This window comes from Heptranchias perlo, chromosome 32 (assembly GCF_035084215.1).
Source record: "Heptranchias perlo isolate sHepPer1 chromosome 32, sHepPer1.hap1, whole genome shotgun sequence".
Taxonomy (NCBI): domain Eukaryota; kingdom Metazoa; phylum Chordata; class Chondrichthyes; order Hexanchiformes; family Hexanchidae; genus Heptranchias; species Heptranchias perlo.
This window is the reverse complement of record NC_090356.1, coordinates 4203991-4217236: the sequence shown is the minus strand read 5'-3', so window position 1 is coordinate 4217236 and position 13246 is coordinate 4203991. Positions and strand designations below refer to the sequence as shown.

The 13246-nt window shown below is 47.8% G+C and overlaps 1 protein-coding gene across 1 annotated transcript in view; it reads right to left on the bottom strand.

Annotated features, from left to right (window-relative positions):
* The window catches only part of camta1a (calmodulin binding transcription activator 1a), an 801272-nt gene that overhangs the window by 124792 nt on the left and 663234 nt on the right, over positions 1 to 13246 (bottom strand). The window contains exon 6 of the mRNA XM_067970230.1: positions 8663 to 8816. Coding sequence (XP_067826331.1) covers positions 8663 to 8816 — 154 coding nt within the window. The remainder of the gene's footprint in view (positions 1 to 8662; positions 8817 to 13246) is intronic.

The window sequence follows — 13246 nt, the reverse complement described above, 5'->3', positions numbered from 1 at the left end:
ATCAGCAAAGTGATGGAAGGTGTCGTCGACAGTGCTATCAAACGGCACTTACTCACCAATAACCTGCTCACCGATGCTCAGTTTGGGTTCCGCCAGGACCACTCGGCTCCAGACCTCATTACAGCCTTGGTCCAAACATGGACAAAAGAGCTGAATTCCAGAGGTGAGGTGAGAGTGACTGCCCTTGACATCAAGGCAGCATTTGACCGAGTGTGGCACCAAGGAGCCCTAGTAAAATTGAAGTCAATGGGAATCAGGGGGAAAACTCTCCAGTGGCTGGAGTCATACCAAGCACAAAGTGGTTGTTGGAGGCCAATCATCTCAGCCCCAGGACATTACTGCAGGAGTTCCTCAGGGCAGTGTCCTAGGCCCAACCATCTTCAGCTACTTCATCAATGACCTTCCCTCCATCATAAGATCAGAAATGGAGATGTTCACTGATGATTGTACAGTGTTCAGTTTCATTCTCAACCCCTCAGATAATGAAGCAATGACCATCTCCAACAAGAGAGAGTCTAACCACATCCCCTTGACATTCAACGGTATTACCATGCAGCATGCAGCAAGACCTGGACAACATCCAGGCTTGGGCTGATAAGTGGCAAGTAACATTCGCACCAGACAAGTGCCAGGCAATGACCATCTCCAACAAGAGAGAGTCTAACCACATCCCCTTGACATTCAACGGCATTACCATCGCCGAATCCCCCACCATCAACATCCTGGGGGTCACCATTGACCAGAAACTTAACTGGACCAGCCATATAAATACTGCGGCTACAAGAGCAGGTCAGAGGCTGGGTATTCTGTGGCGAGTGACTCACCTCCTGACTCCCCAAAGCCTTTCCACCATCTACAAGGCACAAGTCAGGAGTGTGATGGAATACTCTCCACTTGCCTGGATCAGTGCAGCTCCAACAACACTCAAGAAGCTCAACACCATCCGGGACAAAGCTGCCCGCTTGATTGGGACCCCATCCACCACCCTAAACATTCACTCCCTTCACCATTGGCGCACCGTGGCTGCAGTGTGTACCATCCACAGGATGCACTACAGCAACTCGCCAAGGCTTCTTCGACAGCACCTCCCAAACCCGCGACCTCTACCACCTAGAAGGACAAGGGCAGCAGGCACATGGGAACAACACCACCTGCACATTCCCCTCCAAGTCACACATCATCCCGACTTGGAAATATATCGCCGTTCCTTCATCGTCGCTGGGTCAAAATCCTGGAACTCCCTACCTAACAGCACTGTGGGAGAACCTTCACTACACGGACTGCAGTGGTTCAAGAAGGCGGCTCATCACCACCTTCTCAAGGGCAATTAGGGATGGGCAATAAATGCTGGCCTCGCCAGCGATGCCCACATCCCAGGAACGAATTTAAAAAAAGTTGGCCAGGGTTCGGGCTCCTGATCTTTTTCCAGTGGCCCCACTGGAAAATGTGTGTGGGGAGGGTCATAGGGGTCATGACCTCCTCCCATCGCTTTGAGGTTGGCCAATTTTGAATGTCAGGACTCGGGCAAAACTGACTGCCAATGATTTATTCACTTAACTTTTAAATAGCGTAGCGGTTTTGAAGGAAAGATTTGCATTTCTATAAGCGCTTATTCATGACCTCAGGAGCTTTACAGGCGCTTTACAGCCGATGAAGTACTTATGAAGTGTGGTCACTGTTGTAATGTAGGAAACGCGGCAGCTAATTTGCACACAGCAAGATCCCAAAACAGCAATGTGATAATGACCACATCATCTGTTTTAATGATCTGAAAAGCGGCAGCTCCAACAGTGCAGCACTCCCTCAGTACTGCACTCTGAGCGTCAGCTCGGATTGTGTGTTCAAGTCTCTGGAATGAGCTTTGAACCTTCTGAATCAGAGGTGAGAGTGCCACTACTGCCACTGTGGTAGTGGTTAGGTTAGGTTTCCAATGACTTTCCCTAGGCATCCGCCCAACTCTAAGGTTTTAAAAGCCTGAAGATTGTAAGCGGAAGGGAAAACGGGGAGAGATGAGGAACTTCACTATTTTGAGGTCCTGGGAGAGAACAGATTAGAGTCAGAAGGCCCACATCTCTCGGGGATTTTAGTCCGAAATGCTGGCAGTTCTTTCCGTGCCCAAATCTTAATGCTCAACTGTGCTGAAACACAAAACTCCCGGGCGTTGTAAATAAAGCTTCCTTTTGCCTGGATGTAGAGAGAATTCTCATCCAAGGTTGCCGTTTGCTTAGCTTCTCCTCGTCTGATATTTTTGGCTGTCCTGATTCACGTATCTGTTGATGTAGAAGCAGTGCCTGGTGCTGCTGGATTGCTTCCAATCCAGAGTAGCGTAAGAAATTGGCCCTAATTGCCTGGTTCCTGAATGGCATGTGCCCAGGTCCAGAATTTGCCATCTGCCGACACTAATAGCAGCCTATCCCCAAAGATCCCTCCTCCTTTCCTCAAGGGGCTGACTCATGCTGGGGTACGTTTCCACGGACAGACACCCCTCCAGCTCACCCAAGTGATCAACCTTTCAGCTGTGAGCCTAGACAGTGGGAACATAGGAACGAACAGGAGGAGGCCATTCAGCCCCTCGAGCCTGTTCTGCCATTCGATTAGATCATGGCTGATCAGCAACTTAACTCCATTTACCCGCCTTGGTTCCGTAACCCTTAATACACTTGCCTAACAAAAATCTATCAATCTCAGTTGAGGGCCCGATTATTACACCTTGGCAGGCATCATTACCCAAGCCCAGTCCCGTCCTCAAATGACTTCCACCCGCGAGCACATTCCAACAGGAGTCACCGGGTCGCCATCAGGAGCAGGGACCCTAAAGCTGTACTCCTCTTCCCAGAAGGGCGACTGAAAAAAAGATTCACACTGCTTCATGAAGACGGGGTCCCTTTAAGAAGTGCATAGTGAAGGAACTGCCTGCTCGTCACGCATTAAATGGCCAAAGCTTCTCAATCCCTTGGCACCCAGCCACCAATTGAAATCCCTCTCTCTCTCCCTCCCTCTCCTTTCTCACAGAAGGAATGGGCTGCTCTACCTGAACTCCAATAATTGTGGCACTGAAAGGAGAGAAAAATAGAAAGCATTTATAGTTTGGGCCAATGATGCATGTACTAGCAATCTGAATCAGCTGAGGCTGAAATCCCTGGTTGGTTGATTTGTCAGTTACGAAATTAACCTAAAAAACTCTCGTCAAATGAGTTTCATCGAATAATTTCTCTGCTGTCCCTTCTGCAGGCTGGCTCTTAGTAGATAACAGCTTTAAGTGAGGTACATCAGAGAGCAGAGGAAGCATATATTCCACTTGACATCAGCAAGGGAAGGTAATTATTGGGCTGACAGTGGCCCTGGTTACTGTGTGGCTCGGAGACTGCTGCCCTGGTGTATAATAAAGCACTATCCTACTGACTTGCTTTGACCCCGCACATTCAGTAAAGGGGCACGGGGTGATCATACAGGAGTCATTAAGGGAGTGTGTTATCCAGTTCTAGCTGGCTAGATATTGTTTCAAGGGCAGTGAACAATGGGGCCGGCTGCAGACAGGCTGTAGGATGGAAACTAACTGAGCTAGGCTGGAGTGAAGCCTCTCTCTGTAGGCCCTAATGACTCGCTCCATCTCTCTGCAATAAAATAAAGCTTATTTTCTCCCCTCTTGCTCCGAAGGCGCTGACTGTTGCTGGGCTGCAGTTCTAAAGGTGCTGTGCCTCACCATGTGGCTATTCTTCCTGGGTGAGTCTGGTCCAGCTCTGGTCTCTTGTCCATCCCCCACTCCCTTTGCCCCACCATTGGTGTCTGTGTCTTCAGCTCTGGAATTCCCTCCCTAAACCTCTCCACCTCTCCTCCTTTAAGACCCTCCTTAAAACTTAGCTCTTTGAATAAGCTTTTGGTCACCTGTCCTAATGTCTCCTTCTTTGGCTTGGTGTAATTTTTTGTCTGATTTATGCTCCTCTGAAGCACCTTGGGACGTTTTATTATGTTAAAGGCGCTGTATAAATGCAAGTTGTTGTTGATGTTGGATAGTGAGCATCGGCAGGTTTTTCTACTGTGGAGGGCATCACAGCCAAGCTCGACCATGCCTACGTATGTGCAGGGATCACTTGGATGAACCGGAAACAGGATTTTGATGTGGCTACTGAAAACCGGGCCATTCTTGTCATCAAAATTACCGGGCGTTCACCTCCTCCCCCATAAACCAGAAACCACATGGGCGACTAACCCCCGAAAGCATACAAGTGGCCACCCACTTATACCACAGTGTCTGCTTCAAAGCTGTACTGCTGGTCACCCCAGTGGGGAAGTGCCTGAACTTCACTCAGCACCTCCTTTAGATGGACATGCCCAAGACTGGCAATGCAGCGGAGCTAAGTTTGCCCACTCTGGTTGGACGTATGGTTTCATCACATGACCTGCGCCTCCAACCGCCCCACCCCCAGGCTCCCGCCATTGGTCGCCCAACATGCCCCCCCCCAACCACTTCGTGGCACCCTGTCTTCCCACGGCCAATTGGAAAAGCGAACAGACTCTTCGTTACTCCGATTGGATGATTCCTGATTGTCAGTCAAACAGCCTTTCTTACTCCCATCTCCGGTATTTTTTTTTAAAGCCCCTATGAACTTTCTCCCAGGTTTGCTCGCAACAGATTACTCTTTAATTCCTAGAGACTCCAGGACAATCCGGGATGATTGGCGACTCTAAACCGAGCAGTATAACCATTGTGCGATGCCACTCCCGATCCACAAGCCCTTGTGAGGCAGTTAAGAGGCTCAGAAGCTGTGGCAGTGCCAACATTGAAATGCCAGTCTGTCAATACATGGTCGCAAACTACCAACAATCCCCTAACTTGAAGAAAAGTCGTCAAATCCCTCAAAAATAAAAATACCTATCCCGCTATCATCCAGTTTGAAGATCCTACAGATTTACAACAGCGATGATCTGGATTATTTGGATCAGATCTGAGGGGTTGTCGGGAGGAGGAGGGGGGACAAAAATAGATCAGGCTGGAGAGCGTTTACTACCCTCACAAGATCTCGTCACACTGACCGGCCTCACACTCAGTAGTGCCACTGCACATGTAGCACAGCCTCACCAACACATATTTCAAATCAAGGCCGAATGTAATGAAATCGGCCATGTGGGGGTGAGCTGAGCTGAGCTTCACAGCGACTGAGAGAAATGGCAATATTATCCAGGGACCCACTTACTACCAGTATAAGTGCATTTATTTTTTTTTCTTTTGTTTTCATTCTATTACATTTCTGACAAGTTGTTGACATTCTCTGCTCGTCTCCATGGAGACAAGGTCGATAGTAAATGTCAGGTTCATTTTTTTTTTGCTGCTGTTGTTTAAAGGGGCTGTGTTGTCAGGAGAAAAGTGTCTGCCAAACTATTTGCTTTTTTTGGCATTCTTCTCAGAGTGGAGTCCTCAAATGGCCATTCCACCGTCCCGTGGGACTTCCTCTTTATGGTGCTCCTCAACCACATCATCTGCAAGCTTGAGCTCTCCGTCACTACCCTCACCTCTATGTGTTGCCTGAGTGCCTGTCACACATCAAGCCCTGGGTGAGCCTCAGCAACTCCAGCTCCAGCTGCCTGTCGGATGAGACGTTAAACCCCCGGGGCCCCATCCGCCCTCTCAGGTGGATGTAAAAAAAAAAATCCCACAATGCTATTCGAAGAAGAGCAGGGGGAGTTCTCCCCAGTGTCCTGGGGCCAATATTTATCCCTCAACCAACATCACTAAAAACAGATGATCTGATCCTTTATCTCATTGCTGCTTGTGGGACCTTGCTGTACGCAAATTGGTTGCTGCGTTTCCTACATTACAGCAGTGACTACACTTTAGAAGTACCTTAGTGGCAGAGAAGCACTTTGGGACGTCCTGAGGTCGTGAAAGGCCTATTATAGTCAATGCGTCTCTGAATCTTCCCCTCTTGTTCCTCTTAAGTTCCAAACACATCATCCTACACAGTCCTCTTCCTCCCTACATCCTCACTGTGTTGAAATTACTCTTCTCCTATTCTATCTCATTCTTTCCCAGCCACTCAGAGTGCTGAGACTCCTCAGCTCCCTCAGTCTTCCCTTCCTCCCACAGTCTGCCGGGTACTCACATGATGCTCAGTGTCATCCAGTCACCACTTCTTCATTTGCCTCGCCTTCTCTCCTACCCTCTTCCACCTTGATGGTGTCCTGCACTATGGGCCTTGGCCCTTCACGATGCTTTGTCAATACCAAATAATGCTCATTTGTTTGTGAGTGTCTCTCTCATTGCAGGCCTACCGACTCTCCCGATTGGGCGGGGCTCTTAAGTGGTCGATCACAACCCATTATTCTCCTGAGGTGTGTACGTGGACTGTACCAGTGTGAAGGTGGGGCTACCATAGCAGCAAAGATAGCCTTTTATTAAAACTGTGTGGTCGATAGAAAAAAATAAGAACTTGCATTTATATAGCGCCTTTCATGACCTCAGGAGATCCCAAAGCTTTACAGCCAATGAACTACTTTTGAAGTGTAGCCACTGTTGTAATGTAGGAAACGCATCAGCCAATTTGCGCACAGCAAGATCCCACAAAAGGCAATGTGATAATGATCAGATAATCTGTTTCAGTGATATTGGCGGAGGGATAAATGTTAGTCAGGACACTGCGGAGAACTCCCCTGTTCTTCTTCGAAATAGTCCACGAGAGGGCAGACGGTTTCTTGGATTAACGTCTCATCCGAAAGATGGCACCTCCGACAGTGCAGCAACTCCCTCAATACTGCACTGGAGTATCAGCCTAGATTACGTGCTCAAGTTTCTGGAGTGGGACTTGAACCCACAACCTTCTCATTCAGAGGCGAGAATGCCACCAATTTTAGTAGAGGACTTTTACTACTGCTGTGAATGCTGAGATAGCCCTAGCTCCACAGCTGTTTCTCACACTCCAACAGGAGGAAACACTTGCAAATTCCATGAATTACGAAGAGAATGAGAGAAGTGAAAGGAAAAGGGAGACAGAGACGGATGGGGGGAAAAAAACAAAAATCAGAGAAAAGAAAAGTGCTCATTAATGTCTCAGGTATATGACTTGAGACTGAGAATCTCACCTCATTGATCTGTCCAGTATTGGCAGCTCAGTGTATGTACACGCGTGTCTGCATTGTACACCTGTAAGGGCTGTTGCACTTGTCTTGATCTCTCTCCCTCTCTGTAATAATAATGACAGCCCAGTAGGTGGCGGGCGTGCAGTGCTATTTGCTTCAAGCAAAAGGGGCCAGATGGAAAAAGGATGCACAATGCACTGGTGAATAAGGCCAGACCAATTCCGAATTACATTTTCTGTCACCTCCCTCGTTGCTTTTACAAATCGCCTGCGTTAAAAGCAGCGAGTGGCTGCCTCAGGTCCCGCGCCCCTGGAGTGCGCTTTCCATTCTCCTCCGGACCCGTGTCTGCACCCCCCCCCCACCACATCCCTCGGAATTTTCATCAAACCTGTTTCACAGAGGAATGCTTTCCAGAGCAGTTCAGGGCAGTTGTACGTTATTACAGGGCTGCAAATGGTGCGTGGCATCACAGAACATTAAGCTACTTGCTGTTTTGCTGCATTTTCTGTTCTGTGCCTGTTCCTTGCCTCACGACATTTTCTCAAAGACTCCCGCTAGGAAACTAAAGCACTCATTCGGTACGGCCAAATGTTTTTTAATTTCAATTTTTCCTGCAATCCTTTTTCCAAACAGTTTTCTTCCTTCCTTTTGTGATTCTTGCCACCATTCGGTTCCACCGGCACCGATTGCCCTCCGACACCTTGCCCATTATTTTTTTCTTAATTCATTATTGGGGATGTAAGCGGCGCTGGCAAGGCAGGCACAGCAATCTCCCACAAACAACAAATGACCAGATTGTCTGTGGGTTTTTTTTTTGAAGAGGTGTTTGTTGAGGGAGGAATTTTGGGTCAGGACATCGGGGAGAAATCTCTGCTCGGCTTCAAAATAGTGCCACGGGGTTTTCTGATCTACAACCCAGCCACCAAACAGACAGGACCTCGGTTTAACGTCTCATCCAAAGGATGGCACCTCCAACAATGCAGCACTGCCTCAAAATATCAGCTTAGATTTTATGCTCAAGCCTCTGCAGTGGGACTTGAACCCACAACTTTCTGACCCAGGTGCTACCAAGAGTCAGTGTTCTAATTGTCACTCCCATTTCTTCCAACTCCCCCCCTGCAAATTAGGGTTGCCAACTCTGGTTGGACATATTCCTGGAGGTTTCATCACATGACCTCCTGCTTCCACCCACCCCACCCCAGGCTCCCGCCATTGGTCGACTAACAAGTCCATCCTCACGGTGCCCCGCCTTCCTAAGCCAATCAGAAAGTGAACAGACTCTTCATTTCCGGATTGGATGATTCTTGACTGTCAGTCAAACAACATTTTTTCCCCATGTCCAATATTTTTATAATTAATAAACAGAAGTGTTCAAAGAAATTTTTTTTCAAAATGACAATTTTGTTTTAAGGCCCCTATGATTTTTCTCCCGGTTGTTGTTGCTTGTAGCAGTATCCTGGAGATTAGACTTTAATTCCTGGAGACTCCAGGGCAATCCTGGAGGGTTGGCAACCCTGCTCCCAATGTACAATGCCCCATAAAGGACTCAGGACCACTCTGGGATGGTAATGATGTAGCTGACACTCACACATGGGTTTAAGCTGGCTGATCAGCTCCTCTTTCGACCATTTCGCCCACTCTTTTTTGTCGGTGTTGATGGAGCACAGAATCGGTCCGCATGGTTTCCCACAATCCTCTATGGCTGGCACGTTCAGGTAATGAACCAATACGATGTCAGGATTCTGTGGAAGACAAAAAACGACAAACAAAAATTTTAGGCTTTGCACCAAGTCAAGCAGACGGGAATTTGATCTGCACGCACGTTAACTAAACACACTGAAAATAATACACTTCAACCCCAATCCCCCATAGTCCATATCTAAGAAATTTTGAGGAACCTCACACCTAACTGCAGCATCCCGTCATATCTGGGTTGCAGCACTAGCCTCGTAATTAACTGATTTGAATCAAAGGGGAGATGAGGAGAAATTTTTTTTAACGCAGTGAGTTGTTATGATCTGGAACGTGCTGTCTATAGAAACACAGAAAATAGGAGCAGAGTAGGCCATTCGGCCCCTCGGGCCTGCTCCGCTGATCGTCCAACTCAGTACCCTGTTCCTGCTTTTTCCCCAGATCCTTTGATCCCTTTAGCATTAAGAAATATATCTGAAATAGTGGTGGAAGCAAATTCAATCGTAACTTTCAAAAGGGAATTGGATAAATACTTGAAAAGAAAAAATTTGCAGGGCTGTGAGGAAAGAGCAGGGGAGTGGGTCTAATTGGATAGCTCTTTCAAAGATCTGGCATAGGCACGATGGGCCGAATGGCCTCCTTCTGCGCTGTACGATTCTATCCACCAATAAAAAACCCTCAAATGTTCTCATTGGCAATCCTGGCTCCCCAGCGGTCAGTTACAGTCGATTTGTTCATCCCTGTGTTTCATGAAAGAGCCTCAGCAGCCTCAAACCTTTTAAAACAAAGTGTTTTTTTGTTCATTCCTGAAATATGGGCAAGGCCGGAATTTATTGCCCATCCCTAGTTGCCCCTTGAGAAGGTGGTGGTGGGCCTTCTGCTTGAACCGCTGCAATCTGTGTGGTGAAGGTGCTCCCACAGTGCTGTTCGGAATGGAGTTCCAGGATATTGACCCAGTGATGATGAAGGAACGGCCGATATATGTCCAAGTCAGGATGGTGTGTGACTTGGAGGGGAACTCGGAGGTGATGGTGTTCCCATGTGCCGGCTGTCCTTTTCCTTCCAGGTGGCGGAGGTCGTGGATTTGGGAGGTGCTGCTGGAATGCTGTTGAGATGTTGTTCTTATTTCCACCTGTGATTTCAGTTCTGAAGCTGGGTGAGCGGAGGTTTTTTTTTTAACACTGTGGCCTTGAAGGCCACTGTGCTGCACGCTCGGCTAACAAGAGTGCGTGACAGATTCACAGTTTACTTTCCGTCCTCTCCAACCAGCCAGGGAGCAGCAATATTGACGTGCAACATTCTGCCTAGGTGTCCAGCAGTTGGCAGTGCCAGCTGAGGAACACATAGGCCAGGCTGCAACCCACAAGTACAGTGGCTTGGTAAGACCACACTTAGAGTATTGTGCACAGTCCTGATCTCCATATTATAAAAAAGATATAGAGGCACTGGCGAGGGTGTAATAACAATTCGCAGGGATGATACCAGAACTGAGAGGATATACTCATCAGGAAAGGCTGAACAGGCTGGAGCTCTTTTCTCCGGAAAAGAGAAGGCTGAGGGGTGACCTGATAGAGATCTTTAAGATTATCGAAGGATTTGATAGGGTAGACGTAGAGAAGATGTTTCCACTTGTGGGGGAGTCCAAAACTAGAGGCCATAAATATAAGATGGTCACTAATAAATCCAATAGGGAATTCAGGAGAAACTTCTTTACCCAGAGAGTGGTGAGAATGTGGAACTCACTCCCACATGGAGTAGTTGAGGCGAATAGAATAGATGGATTTAAGGGGAATCTAGATAAGCACAGGAGGCAGAAAGGAATATAAGGATTCGGGTTAGATGAAGCAGGGGGAGGAGGCTCGTGCGGAGCATAAACGCTGGCATGGACCAGTTGGGCCGAATGGCCTGTTTCCGTGCTGTACATTCGAAGTAATTCTATGTAATTAACCCATCAGGATGTCAGGAAGCACTTCTTCACACAGAGGGTAGTGGAAATCTGGAACTCTCTCCCCCCAAAACCTGTTGAGGCTGACAGTCAATTGAAAATTGCAAAACTGAGATTGATAGATTTTTGTTAGGCAAAGGTATTAAGGGATATGGAACCAAGGCAGGAGTCAATTGATTGGCAGAACAGGCTCGAGGGGCTGAATCGCCTCCTCCTATTCCGATGTTCCTAAGAAAATTGCATAAGGGGGGGATAAAATCAGTGTACAGGGGCTTGTGGACAATATCACAGTGGGCCCGATCCTATCCTCACACACATCCAGACACACAGCCTTACAAGCCGGAGAAGTCATTACTGAATAACAACCAAAAGTGGAAATCCCGGCTGATTTTCTTTCATCCCCTCTCCATAACCCACGGGCACTGAGGCCAATTCCAGTTAACTTGGCACAGACTGGGAATGAACCCGGGACCTTCCGACTCTGTTTTTTAAAAAAATGTTTCAGTGTTCATTTCAATCTTGTCCTACGGGAATCTCCATCCTTCCAGCCCCCCACAGCCTGGCAGTCCCAGGTACACAGTGTCCCCCACATCACACTACCAGCGAGCTCCAGCACGGAGTAAGTTTGACTCTGAGTAGTTACACCAGAGGATGCTTCACAGACAAATGTTCTGGACCTGCTCACTCAATTGCAATCATCGTACAATCTGGTGGCAGCTGAGTATGGAAGGAATGCAATTAACATCTCCCTCCAGCACATCAGAAAATTGAACAACGTTATTTAAAAAACATAAAAAGTGGGCTCTAATTGCAGGCATTTTCAGAGAGTCATCACACCAATGTTACCAAGAAGCACTGTTTGCAAAGGCGTACTTTCCGGAAAGCAGTTACCCAGAGATTAGTGCTTTGTCACTGTAATGACAGGGCCACAAATTGTCTTTGTAACTTGCTGTTCTCTCTCACTCTCTCTTTTTTCCCACTGGTGCTAGTTGCCACGGAAACTGATTGCCTGGCTCGCAAGGGCATGCTTCACCTGCGAGCAGGCCAGCGGAGGTAGGCAGGCTATTCGACCATGCAGGCATCACAGCCAAGCCTAATCCTGTCTTCGCCCCATGTCCATCATGTGCGCCTTCAGCTGTGGTCGATCAAAGGCCGGAACCCTGGCTGATTTCGCCTCCTTCCCGAGCCCAGGAATGCCGAGGCCAATGTGCAACACGCATGACCACTGTGCCCTGGCCAAGACCAGCTCAATCAGCACAGGCCCAGGGACTGAACCTGGGACCTTCTCGTCCGTTGTGGCTCGGCCATGGGGAGGAAGGGAAGACTAAGGGAGGTAAGGAGTTCCACAGTTCTGAGTTCTGATGAAAGGTCATCAACCTGAAGTGTTAACTCTGTTTCTCTCTCCATAGATGCTGCCTGACCTGCTGAATGTTTCCAGCATTCAATATGATCATGGCTGATCCTCTAACTCAATACCATATTTCCGCTCTCTCCCCATACCCTTTGATGCCTTTTGTGTCTAGAAATCTATCCAGCTCCTTCTTAAATATATTCAGTGACTTGGCCTCCACAGTCTTCTGTGGTAGAGAATTCCACAGGTTCACCACCCTCTGAGTGAAGAAATTTCTCCTCATCTCAGTCCTAAATGTTCTACCCCGTATCCTGAGACTGTGACCCCTCGTTCTGGACCCCCCAGCCAGGCGAAACATCCTCCCTGCATCCAGTCTGTCTAGCCCTGTCAGAATTTTATATGTTTCAATGAGATTCCCTCTCATTCTTCTAAACTCGAGTGAATACAGGCCGAGTCGACCCAATCTCTTCTCATACGACAGTCCCGCCATCCCAGGAATCAGTCTGATGAACCTTCGCTGCACTCCCTCGATGGCAAGTGTATCCTTTTTTAGGTAAGGAGACCAAAAGGGCACACAATACTCCAGGTGTGGTCTCACCAAGGCCCTCTATAACTGCAGTAGGACATCCTTGCTCCTGTACTCAAATCCTCTTGCAATGAAGGTCAACATACCATTTGCCTTCCTAACTCCTTGCTGCACTTGTATGTTTGCTTTCAGTGACTGGTGTACAAGGTCACCCAGGTCCCTTTGTACATCAAGATTTCGCAATCTATCACCATTTAAATAATACGCTGCCTTTCTGTTTTTCCTTCCGAAGTGGATAACTTCACATTTATCCACATTATACTGCATCTGCCATGTATTTGCCCACTCACTCAACTTGTCTAAATCGCCTTGAAGCCTCTTTGCATCCTCCTCACAACTCACGATCCCACCTAGTTTTGTGTCGTCAGTTCTGAGGTTGTGGCAAAGAATGAGTCAGAGGAGAAGAGGGTGCGATGAGTCTTCATTTCAACACAGTGAAGCTTCAGGGAGGTGGAAGAGTGAGTAGAACGGGGGATTTGGAGCTTAGAAAGAACAAGAGAGGGGGAATCCAAAACTAGGGGTTATAAATATAAGACAGTCAATAATAAATCCAATAAGGAATTCAGGAGAAACTTCTTTACCCAGAGAGTGGTGAGAA